Source organism: Lampetra fluviatilis, chromosome 37 (genome assembly GCF_964198595.1).
Source record: "Lampetra fluviatilis chromosome 37, kcLamFluv1.1, whole genome shotgun sequence".
NCBI lineage: Eukaryota > Metazoa > Chordata > Hyperoartia > Petromyzontiformes > Petromyzontidae > Lampetra > Lampetra fluviatilis.
In genome coordinates this window covers 3030872-3053237 of record NC_136311.1, presented here as the reverse complement: position 1 = coordinate 3053237, position 22366 = coordinate 3030872, and the positions used below count along the sequence as shown (strand labels likewise).

Below are 22366 nucleotides of genomic sequence, written 5' to 3'. Positions count from 1 at the left end.
GCCGTCGTTTGCACGACTCACCCTCTGCTTTCGTGCGTGGTTCCTCCTCTTGAAGTACAGGATGAGCTTCTTTCTCATTATCTGATTTCTGGAACGGAAAGACGAGGCATTGTCGCACACGTCTCCTTCAGCTACAGAGTGCGGTCACCGCACGGCCTCCTCGTCTCGTTGCGCTCATTCGTGCAGCACGTGCCCCCGTGGGCGACACGGAAAAACAACTGCTGTGAGTCACCGAGCGCTCAACGCGACTGGAAGCCTGCGTCCCCCCACACGTCAGCTGCCTCTACAAACCCACATTAGTCTATTTACAAAATTTTCGGAAACAGAAAAAACAATTATTAATAATGTCTTTCAAGCGTTTTCAAATCCAAAAATTACATTATCCCCACCATCCTTGACCCACATTTTCACAGTGGGGATTCAATAGGGACTAATCTCATTATCATTCATACAACAATATCCTGCAGAGATTACACACGCTGCTCAGAGATCAAACAATGAAACGGTCCAGCAGTCCAGCCCTTAAAACGATACACAAAAGCACGCAAACACACGTACACAAATACAACAACCGCTCGCCACGAAGTGAAGGCATCATGGCGTTTGTGCCGTGCTAGGTGCACACAGAACCACACACAAACACATACACAAAAACCCACACACAACCATACGCAACAACAAAGATCCCCCGTATAGCCTTAACAGACGTTTGGGGCAAGTGCTGTTCGCAAGAATCTATGAAGGCCAGCATAGTACGCGAGGGGGCCGGTGGTCAGCACCATGCTACACTGCCTTCGATGTTTGCACATAGCAACAGGTACATATTAAAGGCCGAGTCGATATAAGGGAGGCCTTGGAGCCGTTCAGATAATAGTCAATAGTGTTGGCTGTGAGCGGGAATTGAACTTGGGTCGCTGAGTTCATAGCGCAGCGCACTAACCACTACATATCGCTCCCACACAAAAATACATGCACACACATGCGTACACATGTACCCATGCCCATACAAAAAAAAATATCCCCCGTATAGCCTGAACAGACTGTTGGAGCAAGTGCTGTTAGCAAGAACCTATGAAGGCCGGCATGGCACACGAGGGGGTGGATGGCCAGCACCACACCCGGCCGCCTTTGTCTCCCCAGTGGCGATTATTTTTACACACCGCAACAGGTACTCATTAGAGGCTGAGTCGACCTAGGGGAGGCCCAAGACCGGTTCAGATAATCGTCACTGGTGTTGTCCATTGAGCAGAAATCGAACTCGGGTCGCCAGGTTCATAGCGCAGCGCGCTAACCACTACACCACCGCTCTCCACCATACGCACACACACACAGAGTACAAGAACCCACAACTGGATGCAGCAGCATTCACGATTCATGAAACGGTTTGTGTCCTGTGCCTGTTCTCAAGCTCGGCACCAAAGTCAGCGCTGCCAACTCACGGGGCCGCTTACGTTTTGATGTTTTCATGGTAGACCACGGTATCCGACGGTTGGTTGTATAGGGGCTGCACGAAGAAAACCGGGCGTGCGTATTAGTTTCAACAGTCACCCTATAATACAGGTTTTTTTGGGTTAGATCGCGTAAATATAAATGTGTCGTTAAACCCGCCACCACCCGATTGCAATGCAGGGAATTTAATATTTAACCTTGATTTGAAAAATGATTTAGGCTTGCAACACTTTCTATTCCTCACGTGCAAAGCATTTTTGTTTATTGTTTGAATATTATTTCTTCATTGCCGTACTTTGTTTTACTTGACTTGCTTTTGTAATTTTGGTGACCTAGGTGATGCGTGCAAATGACTCTCCTCGGTTATCACCTATTTAAACAAAACTCACTTCAAACATGAAGGAGGGAGCAGGAGCCAGAGCGCGATGGACTGGGATTACGGCTCACCACCCGCATTCCGCCCGGCGCTAATGAGGCTTCTCAACAAAAACGCAAGCATCTCGGGGACTACTTATTACAGCTGCCTTCGCTCTCACTGGCCCAATCGATCATCTTATCGATCATCTTATTACAGGAGCCTGTAATAAGATGGTCGATGCAAGGAAGAAACTATGTTCCCAGCAACAGATCACGCAGGTGGTAGAATCACGGAGCGTGTGGCGGTTCCTCCCTGCTATCCAAACACGAGCTCCACCACACTCAGATCGCACAAAACACGGCTCTCGTGTTTGATGTTTGATGAAATCTCTGGGCACGAGTGTGCGTTGTGAAACGGTCACATCTGGCCGCGCCAGGATCAAGGGGACAGCGGCTTCCCGCGCAAGAGACGCCGCGCGCTTACCAGCTCGAGCTTCGGTCCCAGGCCCTCAAGGATCTTGTGAGCAGCTTCTGCCTTTTTCTGCAAATGAAACAATGTGCAGCGGTATCAGCACAAAAGTCAACTGCGCATCGCTTTACACAATCATCGATTATTTAACAGCAAACACAGCCCACTCCCCCCCCACTGGTTTTTCCTGCAAAAATACCGTCAACTTATTTTCACAATTTTTTTTTTATCTCCAACCGCTGCTCCTCAGTAAACTGTGCTCGTCGCAAACTCTTCTCTTGCTTTAACCGCAGTCCATGTATTTGTAGGTGACCGTCTCGCAAAACCGAACCGGCGCCCGCTCGCTCCTGCAGCTCGAGTGCGTCGCGGAATGGCGGCTAAGTAACCTCGCCTGCTGGATGCCCAGCTTTAATGAAAGGTTTCCTGGAAATAACATTTTCTGCGGTGTTTTGCACACTCCGGTGACATTGCTGACTGAGCCCAGGCATGAGTGCTGCGCCGGCAACGAGTGGGAGACGATCGGATGGGGAGGTTAGTAGGGGGGTGGCGGTTGTCGGTTGTAATTGTGAGGGTAACCCTGGTCACGAGCATCAGAGAATTGTTAACGTCACCTCACAGCGGGGTTCTTCTCTACACAAGCAATCCACTGCCACTCATGCATGTGTAATACAGCCTGTAGCGGCTCTGGTAAACACACCCATGTTTGTAAACATCGCCTGGGTTTGTAAATGTTGGGGGATGCAGTAGCAGCCGCGGCAACAGTTAACCACGACCAGTGGATGAAGGTTGCGGTGTGCAAATGACATGATTCGCGGTTCCCCCATGAGTTCTAAGACCCGCGCTTAAACCCGGTGGATCGATCGTGGCTAATTACGAGATTGTTCTGTACACAAGTAATAGCCCATTCCACAGCCACGATTCACATCAAGAATAATTATAATTTATTCTGTTTTACCATTCCTATAAATATAGCTCCTCTAGTGGTTGCAAGGGTCACTTCATTTCATTAAATATATATAAACGCACAAGAAGCAATTGTTACGATTTTATGCATGCACTGTGAACGTACAAAGTATCCATTTAACCTACAAATAATGCATCGCTTTGTGCCCTCTGCCTATCCACTAGAGGCGCCAAATTCGCGAAAAGGCTGAAAACGAGTCACGACTCTGCATTGTGACGATTCTGGGCGGTCGCGCAAAGCCCTCCCCACTGCTCGCCAAGATGCACACACCAAGGTCACATGCTGACGGAGCCACGAGTGGGTAACACTCTTCCCAGCGCCGCTAAAAATATCACACTAGGATTGGTTTGTGCAGCCGAGCCAGCGGCAGTGCCGGCCAGCCGGTCGCCCAGGGCCCAACGCTCACTCTGCAAGCTCCGCGCAAACCCAAAGCACTCCCACTGAGGCGCACACTTAATCATTCCACATCGACGGCCAACTCCTAGTACAGACCACCACAAACAAGTGAAACTCTCTCTACTCATTTGATTGTAAAAGCAGGAAGTCGAGATGATTTTAATTAACATAGAAAAAGACAATACTGATTCAGGGCAGCTTAATGAAATTTTAGAAAATGGTCGCCCGAGGTGAATATTGGGAAGTTGCCTCGGTTTAAAATGAAAACGTTGCGCATCACGAGCAGCAGCTGGTGAATCAAGAACTCACAAATAAAGCCAAAATCGGAAAAATGTGAACCACCCACAGGCATAATTGCAGTGAACACACATCCACACACGCCACAGTAACCATGGCAACATGGCACTCACCATGCTGGTCACACACCGAACAGCTCACATACCCACACTGCCACGCCACTCACAGACCCCACAATACTCACACACCACATTGCTCACACACACTACTTACACCACACACAACTCACACTAACACTCACGCATTACACCACACGCACCGCACCACTCACAAAAAATACGTCTCACACACCACATCACTCGCACCACAGTGCTGAAACCACACAGCACGTCAGTGCTCGCACAATGTACTACTCACTCACACACACAGCACCGATCACCGACTCCACACCACAAAGCTCACACACGGCAACACTGACACAGCATGCGGCTCACACACGATACAACACGACGATTGTACAACACGGCTGACGCGCACCACTGCTCACGCACACGACAGCTCGAACATGACAGCTCACGTACACAGCAGTGGTTGCACTGTGTGGGTCAAACACAATACAACATTCTAGATTTGAAGTTTTCGTGACTGCAAGGATCCATACGCTTTGGTTCTTTCGGTAAAGTCACGTAGATGAAAAAAAATACTAATCACTACAGTAATTTTGCTGTGGCTGTTCCACCTGATGACAGAAGCTTGTGTTGCCTCCGAAACATGGTGATTTAATTTAGTTATTTTAATTTATTTATTATTATTATTTTTCATCTACGTGACTTTACTGAAAGAACCAAAGAGTACAATACAACATAAAATAATAACGCTGACAATGGGAGGCACCTCCGTGTAAAAAAGACACATCTGCAGTAATGTACGACGTTGTTTTCTATAACACTTGGTGCAATTAAATTGGGGGGAAAATAATCACCCACTGGTGTCTACAACTGGCTGGTGGTGTAAGCAGAGGGCACAACGCGTGAATTACAACTGCCCCACCACGGCCTGTCCATTAAATTCCAAACACTTTCAGACAAATCACCCTGAGCAATGTGCACAGGGTCACCTTTTCAATCAGCACTCGGCTACAAGCGAGAACCCAGTGAGTGAAAGCTACAAGTCGCAGATAATGAGCCACGGAAACACACAGCAGTTGCTCACAGTAACTCGATTCATACCGGAGCATCTACACAGGTTTTACCAGCATCAAAAAGTCCTTTTTGCCACACCACAGGGACACACGTACAGGCAAGACACGACACTCAGAGCTGGCACACAATGCGTTTGCAACGCGGACGGTGACATGAACCAGCAGTAGCGCGGTCGCAAAGGTTCCGGTGTAGTAACCGCACAAATGCGCAGTCTGCTTCAGAGTGGCCATCAAAGATCCCATGGCAACATTCGAAACGATGTGGCCATTATGTATGCCACAAATTACTCAACTGGGATCACAAGATTGAACAAGGGCTGGGAAACAATGACACATACGGCTGGGAGAAAAGTGATTTGTACCTTTTGTCTCATTCGTAGCATTTCAACCGTTTAATTTGTACTGCCGGTACCACACCTCCGATTAGCATGGTCGGCTACGTACGGTGCGAAAAAAGTTCAACATACACACATGTGCGTCGCCAGTCTTGTTCGTACCGTCTATATCGTTTAACAATGTCTCATTTGTCCGAAACATGAATTAGCCTTCAGTAAAATAAAGTGCATAGAGAATGCATTTTTAGGGGCAGAAAGACAACTGTGCCATGAACCAAACACCGACTGCTTTGCATACGTACCACTCAATCCACGCGCCCTGAGCATGAACATCAATCTAAGCGTCGAACAAGCGAATGCGGGAGAATGATCGACGAGTCCCCGAGCAGAGGCCGTGTCCGAACGTTTTACGTACGCGGTTCTCGTCGTAGATGATCTGCACGATGCTGCGGTGCTTCGACTCCATGGGCGGAGGAGACACGGGCTTCTCCGGCTCGGGAGACTTTGCCGCCTCCTCCTCCAGCTGTTGCTGTGATCCACACACGCGCCCAGGACACGCACACAAGTCGCCGATTACTTATATAAACAGTAAAATTATCAAAAGTCGCTATGTTTCGCAGACATAGCCTGCAGTCGCTTCCCAATAGGGAGCGATGTTACTATCTGTAATAGAAATCGAGTAAATTGTGGGTAATGTTTAGAATTTGGTGAATTTGGACCGTGTCGACGGTCCACAATGGCCTACTTCGAATTACGTCACGGGATCTTTAACGTCCACTGTCAAGCAAACGGCGCGTGTTATGGTTAATACACCGGCAGTAATAACAGGTAAAGCCTATGGAATCAAACTGCAAACCTCCACAACAAACACGCGAGATTGCATATTACGTTTTAAGATTTGTTTTCAGTCTTTTGCTATCGGCATCAAATCACGAGATAAATAATCCATTTTCATCTCTCGCAGAGCAGTGCAACCATCCTCCATGTTGCAGCCCACAGAAGCAGACATCGAAGTGCTACTTCTGAAACTGCTAATGAGGATATATAGGCCTGCTAAGTGCCTATGGTGACATCCTCTCGGGGGTCATCATATTACAACAGTGTGGTTCACTTCTCACAGTGAGAATTCCACATGTAAACATGACAATGCACACAACGGGAATATAACTGGGAGAAAAAAACATAGAGGCTAGGAGCTTGCATTGCCCATTATAGTGATGCCCGGCAGTGGTGTGGTTGGCATGGGATGGGATGGAGCTCCGTATCCAATTGTCTCCTCTTCGTAGGCTGGCACCTAGGTCCTCTCGGGCCGTGGATGCCACTGCAGTTGCATTTCCGGCACACTCACGAGCTGCGTCACCAGTGCCCAGCGCATGTCGGGTTTACCGTGCGACGGCACGGCTTCCCGCGCCGTCTCCTCTCGCCCACGCACCTGCTTCTTGCGCAGCTTGGCGATCTGCTGCTCCACCTTGGCGATCTCGCGGTCCACGCGGTCCATGCTCTGCAGCAGCTCTTCCTTGGACAGCTTGGACGGAGAAGTGTCCGCGTCCTCCGTGAGTGCCATCGGGACTGCTGGCGGAGACACCGGCTCAACTTTCCCGGTGAACAGCGCCTCCTGACGGAAGAGCAAGGGGAAGGTGGGAACAAGACATTGCGCGCACCGTCCAGGTCAGGTTCCGCACTGGCACAGACGGTAACTGCTCCTGCGGCATTAGCAGTAACGAGGTGTATGCACAGTAGTAAGGAATTCATTTATCAATTAACATTTTCCAGGAAGCAGGAAGACTTAGAGTAGGTGGCTCGTGACCGAGTAGCCACAGCGAGACTTATACTGGATGCGGTATGGCAGATGCAGATTTTTTCTGGGTCGTTGATGTGGACAAACCCAAATGACATCGAGCCCTGGCAGAATGTCAGTAGGGGTTCGCCCCCGTACCGTATCCAGGAGAATCAATTTAATGGGTGAAGCGTTGCTACATGCGTCACGTTATAAAATAAATAATAACCATCTCTGATTTGTTTCACTCCGCACAATACTCCTGTGGTTCAACGTGTTGGACACGTCACCATGTGCTCCACTGCAAACAAAAAACTAGAACGTTACGGATTTTTATTTTGTTTAAGTTTTAAATTATATTTTTAATTAATTTGAGTTTAATCAGTCTTGTCTTGCGAGCACCGGTGTCGATCACCCAAACTCGCCGGCTTTGTAGCTTCAGGCTCCACTGCTTGATGAAGACCTCCCCCAAGCCGTGTCAGTTATGGGGATTGATTGACCATACTTCACCACACTGGTCAGTGTGGGTGGTTGATGGTCAATATATGTATATGTTACACATTGCCCACCCTTTTAGAATCCACTGCTAGATGAAGAATACCCATGGCCATGTGCCATTGGGGCACAATACAGCAATGTATTTTGCTGGAGTGCCCTCTACTGCTAACTACGTAGCCCACAGCCCAGAACAACCTCAAGGCAAGAGCCGAGCAGCGACCTTTATCCTCATCACTGTCAATTACCAACTGCGGCACTGGCGGAGCCAGTGGGGGGGGGGTAATAAATCGGCATTTTGCGACCCCCACTGCCACTGTGTAGCATATTATTACGTGCCAGGGACTCTATGAGATGAAAGAACAATAGTCTGAGTCCATAATTGGAAATACGTAACGACAAAGCAGTTATAAGTGACTCATAGAATTGTGCGCAATTGCGTATACAGTACACGACTTCCCTGAAGGCATTCACCTTCAGCGAGCGCGATGCCGATCACACACGGTTCGAATTAGACCCTCGATCGATGGCTGCGCCATCGCCGCACACGCGTCGAATAAAAAGCAAGGGACAAGTCCTTACTCACTAACAACTCCTATCATTTTTCATTGCTGGAGAGGTTGCCCCCCCTACCTGAAAATCCTGGTTCCGCCATTGAACTGCGGCATCAGCGACTGGCAGCAGAAGCGGTTTTTAAATTGCCAAAGGAAGCGATGACTATCATCTTCATCCATCGTCGTTATCACAACCACCCATATCATCATCATACATTTTTATTATCTGCAGATAACCATGGATGAGATTCATTTAGTGCCATGCTATCCACAGCCTTGCTCTGCAGACCGTCCATAACGATAAGATTTTGGTATCATTACAAGAGTCCTTCCCTTATTTGCAAAATCTCAGTTAAGGGAAATAAACGTGGATCGGACACATCTGGCAGATGTTTGGAATCGCAGATAATAAAACCACAAGAGTTGTTTCATTATGTACAGTATTTGTCCTCTTTTAACTGATGAATCATGCTTTTACTGGGATATTAGGAACATACGTGGGGCATGGCTGCTTCACATCAAAAGTACTGGCACATTATTCTAATTTTCCCCAAAAGCAACTCTGAATGACACTGATACGTTGTGATGTTCCACCAAAAGGCAGGTTCACGAGAAGTCAGATGAATTTCGCAAGATCAAAAGAACCACACTGGGGGATTTTCTTTAGCAGTAATATCCAGCAGTCTTGGAAAATTTTAACTTAAAAAAGTTGACGATTCAAAACTGTCTGTGTCGAATTTCGTTCTAAAAGTTTAAAACCGGGTGACATCACATGCTGCACGTTTCAATATTTTATGTGCACCCGGCACCTCTGAATTTAGAAAATTTACATTTCAGTCATCAGCGCAATTTCTCTGTTGTGAACATTTCAGAGAAATTACAAAAATACCCCAACGGCGAAAGAGACGACGACATTAAAGAGCACAGAGCTAACCACTGGAAGTCCAGCGAGTAGCACGTTGCGACGTGATTACTTCTCAAAGTGAGCCTCACCGCTCCTTACAGCTAAAGGTATCTCCCTACAACCGGTGTGGGGAATCTATGGTCCATGGGCCAAAAAAGACCCTCAACCTCACTTGTCACATGAGGCCTACAACATTTAAATAGGTCTCGAACGAAATTTATCAATTACTGCATCTTTGCCACACAAATCTGGTACAAGGAGAGGAATATTTTAACCTAGCAACATTGCGTTTATAACATATGCACGCTAAATCACCTGTAAGGGTGAGGCCTAATTATTTTTCACGTTATTTTAAATAATGATAAGCTGTGCCTTCATGCGAGGCCCGCAAAGGTATGTGAAAGCCCTATTCGGCCCTCAGTCAGAAAAAGGTTCCCAGGCCCTGCCCTACATGGCTGGATTTAAGATTTGAAAGGCCTCTATGCCCCCGCAACCTCGGGCGCATGACAACCCTCGCTTGTCGGTACTCTCGGTTTCCCCGCACGCCTCGATAAGTGCCCCTCACCTTCCTGACGACGCTGGTGGCCGTGCCGTCGAGCGCAGGCTGCGTCGGGGGCAGCAGCGTGCTGCGCTGCATGGCCGCCTCCAGGCCTTGCGGCTGCTCCAGCCGAGGCCTCTTCATGTCGAGGTTGTCGGTGTCCTGCACAGTGGCGGCCGGGCCAGCATAGGGAGGCCTGCCGCTGCAAAAAACAAAGACAAAGATCCCCCGTATGGCCTTAACAGACTGTTGGGGCAAGTGCCGTTCGCGAGCACCTATGAATGCCAGCATGGCACACGAGGGGGTGGGTGACCAGAACCACACCCGACCGCCTTTGTCTCCCCAGTGGCAATGTTTACACACCACACCACATGTAACATGAGCATCATCAAGATGATGAAACAGCGGCAAATACCAGAATACACATTCACTTTCCCGTGAGTCCATCCATAGGAAAGTAGAGGGACGAATGATTGAAAGCGTGCCAACAAGACATGCAGCCTCCAGCAATGCCAGACCTATTCATGTGGTGAATCATTAAAATGTCACATTTGAGTATCATCAAGTGAAGAATTGATTCTGTTTCGTCTTGTTTATCCTGTCCCCATTTGACCCGTCTTCATTGTTGTGCCACATTCATTTTGCTATCCTAATGCAGGGTTCCTTACTATATTTGTTGGCGGGCCACATAATAACATCACGTGGCCCGTCTGCTGGAAGGTCACGTGACATCATGTGTAACATGGACAGATGTTATGAAGTCACATGGTCGCAACATCTGTACACGTGATTTCCAGGTCTGTCCTCTCCCTCTTCTGTTTAACTCACTCGTCTTCATGGCTTCTCTGCAGCTCTCTCATTTCCACCTCGTTTACCTCCCATTTCCAAAATTAATATTACTGTTTCTGCGAGCCGTATCTCTCAGCAAACTATAGCTCAGCGGGCGAATCCCAAAGCCCTCCTTCAAAGGCCACATCTGGCTCACAGGGTGCCAGCTGCAGAACCCTGTCCTTACAGTAACAAAAGCGTGTCATTTGCACAAATGAATCAATTCTCACACGCGCGATTCAATACAAGTATCATGACCAGGGACATCGAGACATATTTGGGGCCAGTTATGGTATAATGTTGGCCAGGGGCCCCCAACCCTTTCCATCCGATATCGCCATAATTAACTTGTATTTAACAGTCTTATACTCAATTATTCACCACATTCATTTGCTCTTTGTTCATCAGGTGCATTCGTTCATTGGGAAAACAATCTCAGGTCGATGCCTGTGCGTTGTTTACACTGATGCAGTATTTATGCACCAAATTATCACATGATATAAAAAAAAAATTTCTGCTAATTTTTGGGAGCCTCCCTGAGCTTGGGTCCCCCAGTACAGATGCACCCCCTTTGAAAGATTGTTTTGCCCCCCCCCCCACCTCTCCGCCCCACCAAGCCCCCGCACCTCTCTCCGCTCGGTTGGTACTCCGTGAGGAGGGACGGCCGCCGTCTCTGTTGTGGCGAGCCGAAATCCTGAGCGTGCACCCGGTAATCAGCAGCGCTGTACTCCTGTACGTGCGTAGCACAGACGCAGAGAACAAGAGGCGTACATGCACGGTAGCGTAGTGTCATCATGGCAACATACATCTCCTCACCCGTCAACAACAACAAACACATGTAGAAGGTGACAAAATATCGCGTACAGCTTCACTAAAGTGCCACACATGAGAACACTTCTCTCTCCGCATGACTGGATGAATAGCAACTTATAAGCCTCCGTCCCAATCAGTTGCTCAGTAAAAGTGCTTCCATTGATAGGCAGACAGCTTCAATGCCTCAGATACACTTTTAAAGTTCCCAGTGGTTCACGGCGGTGAGGTTAACGGGCTGATCTGTATTCGCACAATCGCGCGCTGGGCACGATCTGCAGGCGAGGATGCCGAAACGTGGCGACAAGCCGAAAAACGCAGGAGGAACGGGGGGGTGGGGGAAAGGGAAGGGCGACACTGCCCGCGCGAGGTCACACACCTGTGGCTGCCGCGTTGTCTGGTATCCATACTGGAGGGAGGCGGTGGGGTAGCGTCCGGGCTCAGCGGCGAAGCCAGCTTGCGACGGAGGAAAAGCCGAGCCCGACATGACTGCTGGGAAAGCGCCTTGTACCGGGGCCGTGCCGGGGGTGGGGGTAGTGGGCCGGGTGCTCGCACGCTCAGCCACCAAGTCCAGGTGGCCAAAGGTGTTTGCACGAGAGCCCACCCCCCCTATGCGCACGGCGAAGCAGCTCACCACCCGCTCCTCCTCCTCTGTGGTGGCACCTGGGGGGGGAGCAATACAACCGCACAGGACCCATGAGTGGTGTATATTTGTGCCATTCTCCAGCCCAGGCAGTACCGATCAACCCCGTGGCTCATGGACTACGCGCGAGTTCAACTCTCCCCCGGGGAGGTAGAACCACGACCATCTCTGCTACCCACGATGCCTTACAAATCCCCCACAATGCACATCACGGTTCAAGAAACAACGGGACAGGATAGCAAGTGACTAAACTTCCAACGATGCACGGTGATGGTAAGCCAAGTGAAGCGAGTGCGTTCTATAATCCGTCGGTGATCGATGCTCACGCCGCTATGTCAAATTCCGCCACCGTGTGCCATTGCCATGGGCGGCCTCGCAAATGGACACACTCCAACGCAAAGCGGCGACACTGAAACACCCGTACGAGAAAAGGATCGCATGCACCATGCGAACACGGGCCAGCCAGCTCCCAATACACTGCAGCTGGCAAAGCTCGTACATGTACAACCCTTTTATCAATCCCTCCTGAAAAACGTCTTGAGACTTTCCTGGGTGAACTGTTATAATAATCATAAATAAATACACTGCTGGATCAGGGCCTCAACTCCACGTGGGTCGTGGAGGTTAATGACCATACTTCACCACGCTGGTCAGTGCGAGTTGAAGGCCTAGCATAGACGATGGAGCCTCGTACCATACAGCAGATTATGTAGCAATGCCCTCTGTCCTATAACACCTGTGGCCACCCATCCAAGCACCACCCAGGCTCAAACCCGCTTAGCTTCAGATACCTGCCGAGATCTGGTGCATCCAAGGTTATTTAGCCATTGGCTCAACTCCAAGTTACTTAGAAATATAGAATGGATGAAATATGTCACAAATCATTGCATGAGTGTAGAATTTCTCATGCCTTTAGTCCCCCACAGAGCATATTCTGTATGAAGCCAAGGTGCCAACGCAACCTTAAAAAGAAATTGGCCAAACGTCAAAAATGCGGGACCCAGCTGAAAGAGAGCTTTAAGACTTTGTGATGCTTTCCTTGACGGATAAATTACGTGACATGATAATTATTGACGCAACGTACGGGGTATCGCGCAAGACGCAGGCTGTCGTTCTGCAGGCACTCACCAAATTGCAAATGTCTGTTTTACAGAAACAACAAAGGGCAGCCTATTTATAGGTGCACACATCTGCCACACAGCTACCAAGAAAAGACACAAGGACTTCCGATTATCCAATCCCACCATGACCTACTTTATGTAACGTGGGGCTTGTTTACTCACTGCCAGCAAACGACAGCAGCCGCTCATCGTACAGTGCGACACCGTACAGTGTAACGTGCAAAAGCCAAGGTGCACCTGCCCGGTATTCATTAACCCCATAAAGGATTTAAAAAGGCTTCCCAAGAAACGCATAAATAAGCAATGCTTTGCTTCCGATGAGTGTGATCCGTGCGCCTGAGCAGGTCAGCAATGAATACCATTGCCTGCATGTCAAGGATTCAAGTCACAAGCTCGGTTCACAAACGCGAGGCGACAGGGCCAGGCCAGAGCAGCCATCTCCGCAGTCAGGGCACGAGCATTTACGTGGCTGCACGCCGACTGCGTTCACACGGCCCCAATGGGTGACGCACACGCAGTGGTCTCACAGCAACGCGGCCGAGCCATGGCCAGGGACGCCACACACTCACCAAACACTTAACACACAAAACACACACACCATGCACACTCAACACAAAGACGATGCAGATTCAAAACAGTGATGTGCACTCGACACGAACACACATTGAACACACAGTCACAAATTCAAAACGACTTCCCGCACTCAATACACACGCACCACTCACTGAACATGGCCACATACACATACAATACACACAAGCACACCAAAATCAATGTAAACACAACACGGAATCCACATGTACACATTCAACTTTCTGTACGATATGATGGTGCTAACAAACTTCAAACATTCGACATGGCCACACCCTACATATTTAACACAGCAACACCACACACACTCGACACAGCCACACAAACACACTCAACACGACTAAACCACACATCAACACAGCCGCACCAAACTTGGCCACACCCCACAATCAACACAGCTACAACACACACCATACACTCAACACGGCCACATACACTACACATGATCAGACCACACACATTCTACAAATACACACACACGCAACACAGCCACACTACGCCGTCTCCATACCACGCACTCACACCACACACATTCAACAAAGAATACACACGCACTCAACACAGCCATACTACGCCGTCTCCATACCACGCACTCACACCACACATGTCCAGACCACACACATTCTACAAAGAATACACACACACTCAACACAGCCATACTACGCGTCTCCATACCACGCACTCATACCACGCACTCACACCACACACATTCAACAAAGAATACACACACGCACTCAACACAGCCACACCGCACCCTCCAGGTGGCCACACCCTACACACTCAACCCAGCCACACCACACACTCAACATGGCCTCACGGCCAAGCTATAAAACCCGAATGCACTCCCAATGCGCGCAACGCACTCTGGGTGACGACACAAAAGCGAGACATCGCATATTCCGACGGAATGCACCTCGGCCTCAAACCTCAGACAAAACTACCCAGCCAAAAACGCCAAGGGCCCAATAAGGTTTATACAAATCGATCAATCAAACCTTAGCGGATTAGAAAACTTCTCCATGTATCCATCTGCAGTCTACAGGGTTCGGAGCAAAAGCCTCCCAGCCTTTGCTCCCAGCCAGGGTGTTCACAAACTATCATCAGGCGTGGCTGCTTAAGGCGAAGAGAAAGTCACTTAATACATGAATGAAAACATTTACCGTTGAAATTATTTGGTCACGGGGAGCCTGAAACATTTCCTGGGGGGTGGGGGTCCCCTGACCTGAAATAGCTCATCTGCGTACCCCCACATACATACAGTAATGTTCAAAACATATCACCACACATACTGTGCACATGTGTGTATGTGTGTGTGTATCAGATGTGGTGGAGAGTGGTAGTGCTGCGCTACGAACCCAGTGACCAGAGTTCGATTCCTGCTCAAGGCCAGCACCTCTCCTAGGTCAACTCAACCTCAAATTAGTACTTAGTGTGGTGTGTAAAAACAACGCCACTGGGGAGACAAAGGCGGTCGGGCGTGGTGCTGGCCACCCACCCCCTCATATACCGTGTGGCCTTCATAGGTGCTCACTAACAGCACTTTCCCCAACAGTCTGCTAAGGCTACACTAGGGATCTTTATCTCTGTGTCAGACGTTTCACCATTCACAACGCATCCTCTCTCAATCCCCCCACCCTAACCAGCGGCACGATGCAAATAATGTGTGGGTTTCATTAGGGTTGTTAAACTGAAACCGGTAAACCGGCAACCATTTTCACCATTGATTACCGGTTTCCGACCATCAGGAATGGGTAACTGCTGCCAGGGGAATGTTAGTCATGATGAATGCACGGATTTCAGAATCACAGCCAATTGTTTCCACTGCTACGCTGAGAGATGGAGTTGAACGGTGGAACTCTGGATTGTCCAGTGGGCTGCTAACCACCATACCGCACCTCCAATTAGCACGGTTGCCTACGGACGGTGTTGAAGAAGATAAACATACATACATAGCGACCACTGAGGCAGCTCCCTTCGTTTCACAGTTAACAGGTAAACATTTTGTGTGTGTTGATGTAGACGTGCGGCAAACCGGTAATCGTCTATTTTGCTGCATTTTTTATTTTAGTTAACGGTCATGAGGATTAAAAAAATCGATTGTAACTGTAGGTTTTATTAAACCAAGCAGTGTTTTCCTTGAACGGCTAAGAAAAACACACACATGCCAATACTGTACTGGTTATGACAAACGGGTAAGTACCTCTAACAGCAAACCGCTGTAATTGTTCCCTCATCGTATATATAAAAATATTCACAGTCACGACAACCACCTTCACCTAAAGTGAACCTGGCCACCCCGTCACAAAACCACCCTTTCTTATTACGCTCTCACTGCAATTAAGTCTCCGGGTAAAATAATAATAAGGAGAAAACCCAACTCCACCAGGCCACGGCTGAAAGACGAGAGGGGGGAAAAAAAACAGCGTTTCCGCACTCACCAACAAGCGCCGGCTATTCAGGCTGCCCACGGCGGCGGCGGTGGTGGTGGTGGCGGCGGCGCGGAGCGTGCACGCTTCATTCACGACACTGTGGTGCGTCACACGCGGTTACGGCGAGCGCCGTGCACCGACTCCCTCGGGAGCAAACGTCAGCGCTGCACCCGGCGTGACCACCGCGTCGTCACCGCTAATATGGCTGATCCCGGCTCTGCAAGCCCCCCCACACGCTAATAATGAGCTTTCTCGCAGAAGCTCGTAACCGCGCCAATACGAAACACTCTCACCCAAACTCGGGGTCTATGCAGGCGTAAGTGAAATGCGTAACTATGCCTGGTAGTATTTCAATTCGGACGGATGGAGCACCTATTAATCAACGCACAGACGTCAGTCTTCTGACAAATCAGGAAGCGCCTGAGTTGGGAATCGAACCCTGGTCCTTCTTGCTGTGTCGGAAGACTGATGGTTGTCATTTAGGAAAAATGTAGAGACAGGACATCTGCAACATTAACAGTTAACGGAAGGACGCTGTCTGCTGCCGCCCTATCACCAGGAGGCGGCATTATCAGCACAGATGCTGCACGAAAGATAAGCGGGTACACGCTGACAGGCTCCCCATAGACACTGCTGGGCCACCTGGCCGAGGGGGCTCACACAACACCGTGCGAACCACTGTGCCACCGAGCCCCGGCTCCTACAACGCGCGCTCATCGGAAATAAGAATCGATGAAGCGAAACAGCGCAACTCCACGGTACAGGAGGTCAGGCCAAGGGCCTATCCGAGGCTAATGCCGGCACTGCAGCAGTAGTAGCAGCAACACTGTAGCGCATTGCTTTTCCTCTGATTAAACACACCGTTGCACCAATGAAACACCCAACACAAGTGCGCTGTCCCACTGTGATGAGGTCGTTCGTTCTAAATTGGGACAATAATTAAATTATACAAGACGCATTACAGTATTGTTAATAAATGCTGCTAAGTCGGTCATGAGCTGTGAGGATATTTGTTATGCGTGGGACAATTCATCTGGTTAGAAATTGACTCATGATCACAAATAAAATATTTTCCATTTTTCAAATGTACACAAATTGCAAGCACATGTTATCGTTCAGCTGAGAGATAGACAATACGAATGCCAGTGCAATAGAGACAAAAATAATGAATTCTGGAATCATACTGTGACTGCAGCAATATTAAAATTCATACAATCGTGGGTGGGTTCAATCACTAATTACCTAATGTTTATCATCTGCAAGCTTAGAAGACTCTACAGCCACCTCATCCATTTAACTGTGGAAGCACGGTTAATTAGGGGTTAACGAATGTGGGGATGATGGCGAGCTGGCGCAGTGGTGGCGTGCGTGTGTGACGCGTGTGGCGTGATGCTTGCGCCCGCTCAGGGCTCTCTCCTCCACGGGAGACGCGGCCACTCGAGAGGGCCTTTCACACCACACCACGGCCCCCGCAGACCCTCGCATAGCGGTCGCTAATGGCCACGTTTTAATGTTTTTTTTATCCGTCGGTGTTTCTGACGCCAGACCCATAAATAGTCGTACAGTAATCAAGTAACCCGGAAACCAGTAGAGCGTCACGAAACGGACACATGTCTATCACTGCACTGATTGTCTTTTTCCATTAAAGGATAGACGACAGACAGTGGCAAGAGGGAGGGTAATTAAAAATTATTATCCCGTAATTACAGGTGACCGGGTGGCTCGGAGATCACCATGCTGAGATGGCTCTTCTAAGATGCTGGGATTGAATCCAGACAACCTGCCCGCCATGACACCGGGTTCTCAAGTGTAAGGAGTTGATAGTCTCCACCCGACCACCAATAACTGCACACACACAAAACAAATTACCACATTAAATTTGGTTTCGCAGTCAAAGTTGCTAAATACCACCTTTCAGAATTATTAACACCGGTTTTGACTATTGTGACAAATACTACTTTGCAGTAAAGTGGGAAGGAAAGCGCTGCCCCCTAATGTGTGGATCAGAGGTTACTTGAAGGGATGTCAGGAAAATAGTCCTTGAACATAGAGTGGACCATTCTCCAACATGGCGTGATGCACTGCCCTATGATATAGCACAATTAGGGCAACCAATTTGGGGAAAGACAAAACACGTACACATTTTAACAAAGCCTATATCACTGGTATCAGTAGGGAGAATACAACGGCAGTAAAACAAAGGATGTGAGCGCTAAAGTCTGGCCGTGTCGCTTGTTGGCAAGAACTCAACGGTCAATATCTTAGGTAGAAAGGACAGCACCATATTTTTTGTGCGTTTGGACACATAAACATGATGACTGTATACAGAACTATTAAACATGGCTAATCCTGCAATGCAAACACACGAAATGGCCCCATAAAGTCATGCACTGCAAAAGGCAGGCCTCACACATGGCAAAAAACAAACCTTACTGCTGCTGGTGCTAGTATCATGCCACATCAGGTGCAGAAGTGAGCGTTGTGTGGCATGCACTACCAAGGTGCGCCGCCGCTCTTCACAGAGGAGGATGTGGCTACAAGCGGCGGTGTGCGTACTCGCACGTAAACCTCGTGCGTCGCACCCCGGCCTAGCTCCAGACTCGCTCGCGCCTTCGCCAAACCGGTCCAGCAGCATGGCCACAGACATCACAACAAAACACTTGCCACGGCTCCATTCCTGGGGAAATCCTAGTCACTCGTGGACAATAACAAAAAAGAAACAATTTAAATGAGCTATCCCGTAGTTCATATGAACACTGTTTTCATTTCACTTATTCGTGAATAATTTGAAACCGAGATAGTTTCCCACATTTCAGCAGACCCATGACTACACAGACAATACCTGGGCTCCACAGAGTTCCTTTTGGACCAATCACCAATGGATGAGTACAAAATACAGTAAAAAATGCCTCTATTTCAACCACAACATTAACTCAATTAAAGCATAGAGTACACACAATTTTGAGTTTGGACAGACATTTCCAACCGCAGCAACCGGGAAAAAAACATTTAAATACCAAGTTATATTGTAAAACGGTTTCCAGTGTATTAGGTCAAAAGGTCCACTTGCATCGGGCCCTTTAACTAGGCCCAAACCAAGATTTACACCAGAGATCCCCCGTCTCTTTTACTGGAGCCACACCATGACAGCAGTCTCCGTCACTATAACATTCACAGGACACACCTCGTCTGTTTAACCACAAAATACTCACAAACCACACTCCGTCTCTTTCACTATCTCAAGACTCAAAGTACACACCGTATCCTTAACCATCCACTCACATCGTACCCACACCAAAAACCCAGCACACACCATTTTTCCTTTCTCAGTCACTCGTAGCACACATGCTTCCCAAAACGCACAGTACACACAGTCTTCTTCATCAAACCAATACCGACAATAGAAATATACATACCCTGGCTCCGTCACTGGTTCCACATCAACACTCACAGCACACACCCTCCGCTCGACATCATTGGATCTACATCGACACTCAGAATACACACCCTGTCCTCTTCACCAGATACACATACACACTCATAACACACCGTTTTCTTTACCACCCAACACTCAACACACACGCGGTCTGCTTTATCATCCAACGCACACTCCTGTTCTCCTTAATCACCCAACAATCACAGAAAATAACCGCTCCCCTTCATCAGACCCACACCGACAAACACCCAGTCTCCTTCACTAGTCTCACACCAACACACAGGGCACACCCAATCTTCTTCACCGGCCCCACAGCAACACACAAAGAGCATACACAGTGTCTACTTCATCAGACCCACACCACCACCCACAACGCACACCCTTTGTCCTTCACCAGACCCATCCCACCACTGACATTACATAGACTGTCTCTTTCACTAAACCCACCACAACACACCACACACCGTGTCTCCTTCAGACCCACAACGACACTCACAGCACACACATCCAGTCTTCCTTCACTGGTCTCACACCAACACACAAGGCACACACCTTGTCTCCTCCTTCAGACCCACACCAAACACACAGCGCACACCCTTTGTCCTTCACTGGTCTCACTCCAATACACAGGGCACACCAACACTCACAACGCACACCGACTCTCCTTCACCAGTCTCACTCCGACACAGAGGGAACACACAGTGTCTTCTCCTTCAGACCGATACGAACACACACAGCGCACACATACCCTATGTCTCCTTCACCAGTCCTACACCAACGCTCACAGTACACACCCTGCATCCAGGCCTCCTTTACGAGGTTGACACGGAGACGAGGGTACCCACCCTGCGGCTTGCCCTCACAATTCACCCGTGCTCCCCGACCCATTATTTCATTGCCTGGCCTACATTTCATGGGCCTCCGTTCCATTTTTCCACCAGGAAATCCAAAAACACAGGAATGATGTTTCTAAGAGATTACTCTTCGCGGTATGTGTACACACCCTACAGCGGCGAGCTGGACATTTAAGCCAGTCAATATGTGCATTCTTATACATTTTATTAAAACCTAACACGGGCGCATTATCGCAGCTCTTCGTGGAAGACCGTTTGGCAGATATCATTACATTCCGAGCCTCGAGGCGTTGTTATAAACACAACAGCCGTAAGTGCTCGAGATGTGTGTGGATATGGTGTTGAGAAGTGTCGCATTGTTTACAATGAAATAAAATAAATAATGGCGCAACACCCCCCACCCGCCTCCCACGCCCGCCTGCTTGTGCCATGGGCTCGGATGTTGCTAGGCGACTGCCTTTCCGTCGAGGCCACAAACATTATGAGCGTAAAGGCTTCGGGACGCACGCACGTACGTACGTACACACGTACCACTCTCACTCCCGGCCTGGTTTGCAGCAGGATGCGTGACGTCTCACGACGACGTTCGTCACCGCCAAAACACAGAAAAACATTTCGAGAGGATCCCACACTTGAGATATGTTTGGAGGGGGGTTGGGGGGCACTACAAATCGACGTTATCCACCAACCCTGGACTCCAGAGCACTGGATCAGATGTCTGTGAAATCTAATAAATTAAACAATGATTGTAAAATAATGGCCCTTTTACTTACTCCAAGCCCAGATAAACTGGTTTCCAGAAACCCATTATTAATTATTATCATTGTTGGAAACGTCATTAACCACCCTTGTGCCTCAGGTCAAAAGGTCACCACAAACAATAACACCAATGCCACCACACGTCACCATCGCTTCCTTCCTTTTGCCAGATTCCACAACTTATTGTGCAGATGACGTATGACCTGCAAGGGGTACAGCAGCCTGGACATTTAATAATCGGCTCTGTACCTTTGATGGCTTAACTGAAAGCAAGGCCACAACTTTGACGACAATTGTTTGAATGTGTTATAAAAAAAAATGTTACGTAACACTTGACTGTAAATAAACAGTTCTAAAAGTAGCAACCGCTTTTGGCTTCATCAAATAAGATTGCGCCTCCTGGCTGATACGTCACACTGTACGTGCCAGGAATCCATCTCTAGGTGCTTTTGTAACTTACCATTTAAGCATGTTTGCTTGGTCATGACGTCAAACGAAATGGGACCTTAATTAGAGCTTAAATTCTCAGGGGAACCTACTTCTAGAACTGCCCAAGGGCTGCGTGAATGACAACCTTTGAAGCAATCTCTTTTGGAGCTGGCTAAGAGCCAGCCAGGTCAAAAATCATAACAAACCACCACTCACTGGGGAGCTCAAGGATATTCACTCGTTCTAGACATGGAAAAACTTACACTGTGCTTGACTACATCATAAACAATCATGACAGTAGTACAAGTTGGCCTTGGAATGGTAATATTAAACATTTTAGTTACACTTCAAAGTGTGTATACATCTTTAAAAATGGCAACATGCTTATTTTGCAAAATCAAATTCCATGTTTTAGATTCACGATTTCCCAGCTAACAAATATTACCAAAGTACGGACGCACAATAAATACTTATGTGACTGTACGTACCAAGGGTTATTAAAAATATTATCCATAGTCAATCCACTGCTGGATAAAAGCCCCAAAAGTATGCCCGCCATCTCACATGCTCCTGCGATGTAACAACCCACTGAGCGCCTGCACACAAGCTGATTCTATCGATACAAATTTTAAGAAGAAAAAAACCCGTCATTGTCAAATGAATGTCAAATTTTTTTTTAATTGACCAACAGCGCTTCCTCAAATATCAGATGACCTTTTCACCAAACGACGTCTTTCTGTTTAGCAAGAGAAAGTAAATGGATTTTAAATGGAGTTATTAAAGGTGGAAC

General features: G+C 48.3%; 1 protein-coding gene across 1 annotated transcript in view; it reads right to left on the bottom strand.

Annotated features, from left to right (window-relative positions):
• LOC144945231 (nuclear receptor corepressor 1-like) overlaps positions 1 to 22366 on the bottom strand; it is a 66256-nt gene that overhangs the window by 39619 nt on the left and 4271 nt on the right. Inside the window, 8 exon segments of the mRNA XM_078873589.1 lie at positions 22 to 88; positions 1452 to 1504; positions 2291 to 2347; positions 5824 to 5937; positions 6841 to 7023; positions 9704 to 9878; positions 11131 to 11234; positions 11694 to 11977. Coding sequence (XP_078729715.1) covers positions 22 to 88; positions 1452 to 1504; positions 2291 to 2347; positions 5824 to 5937; positions 6841 to 7023; positions 9704 to 9878; positions 11131 to 11234; positions 11694 to 11801 — 861 coding nt within the window. The 5' untranslated portion in view covers positions 11802 to 11977.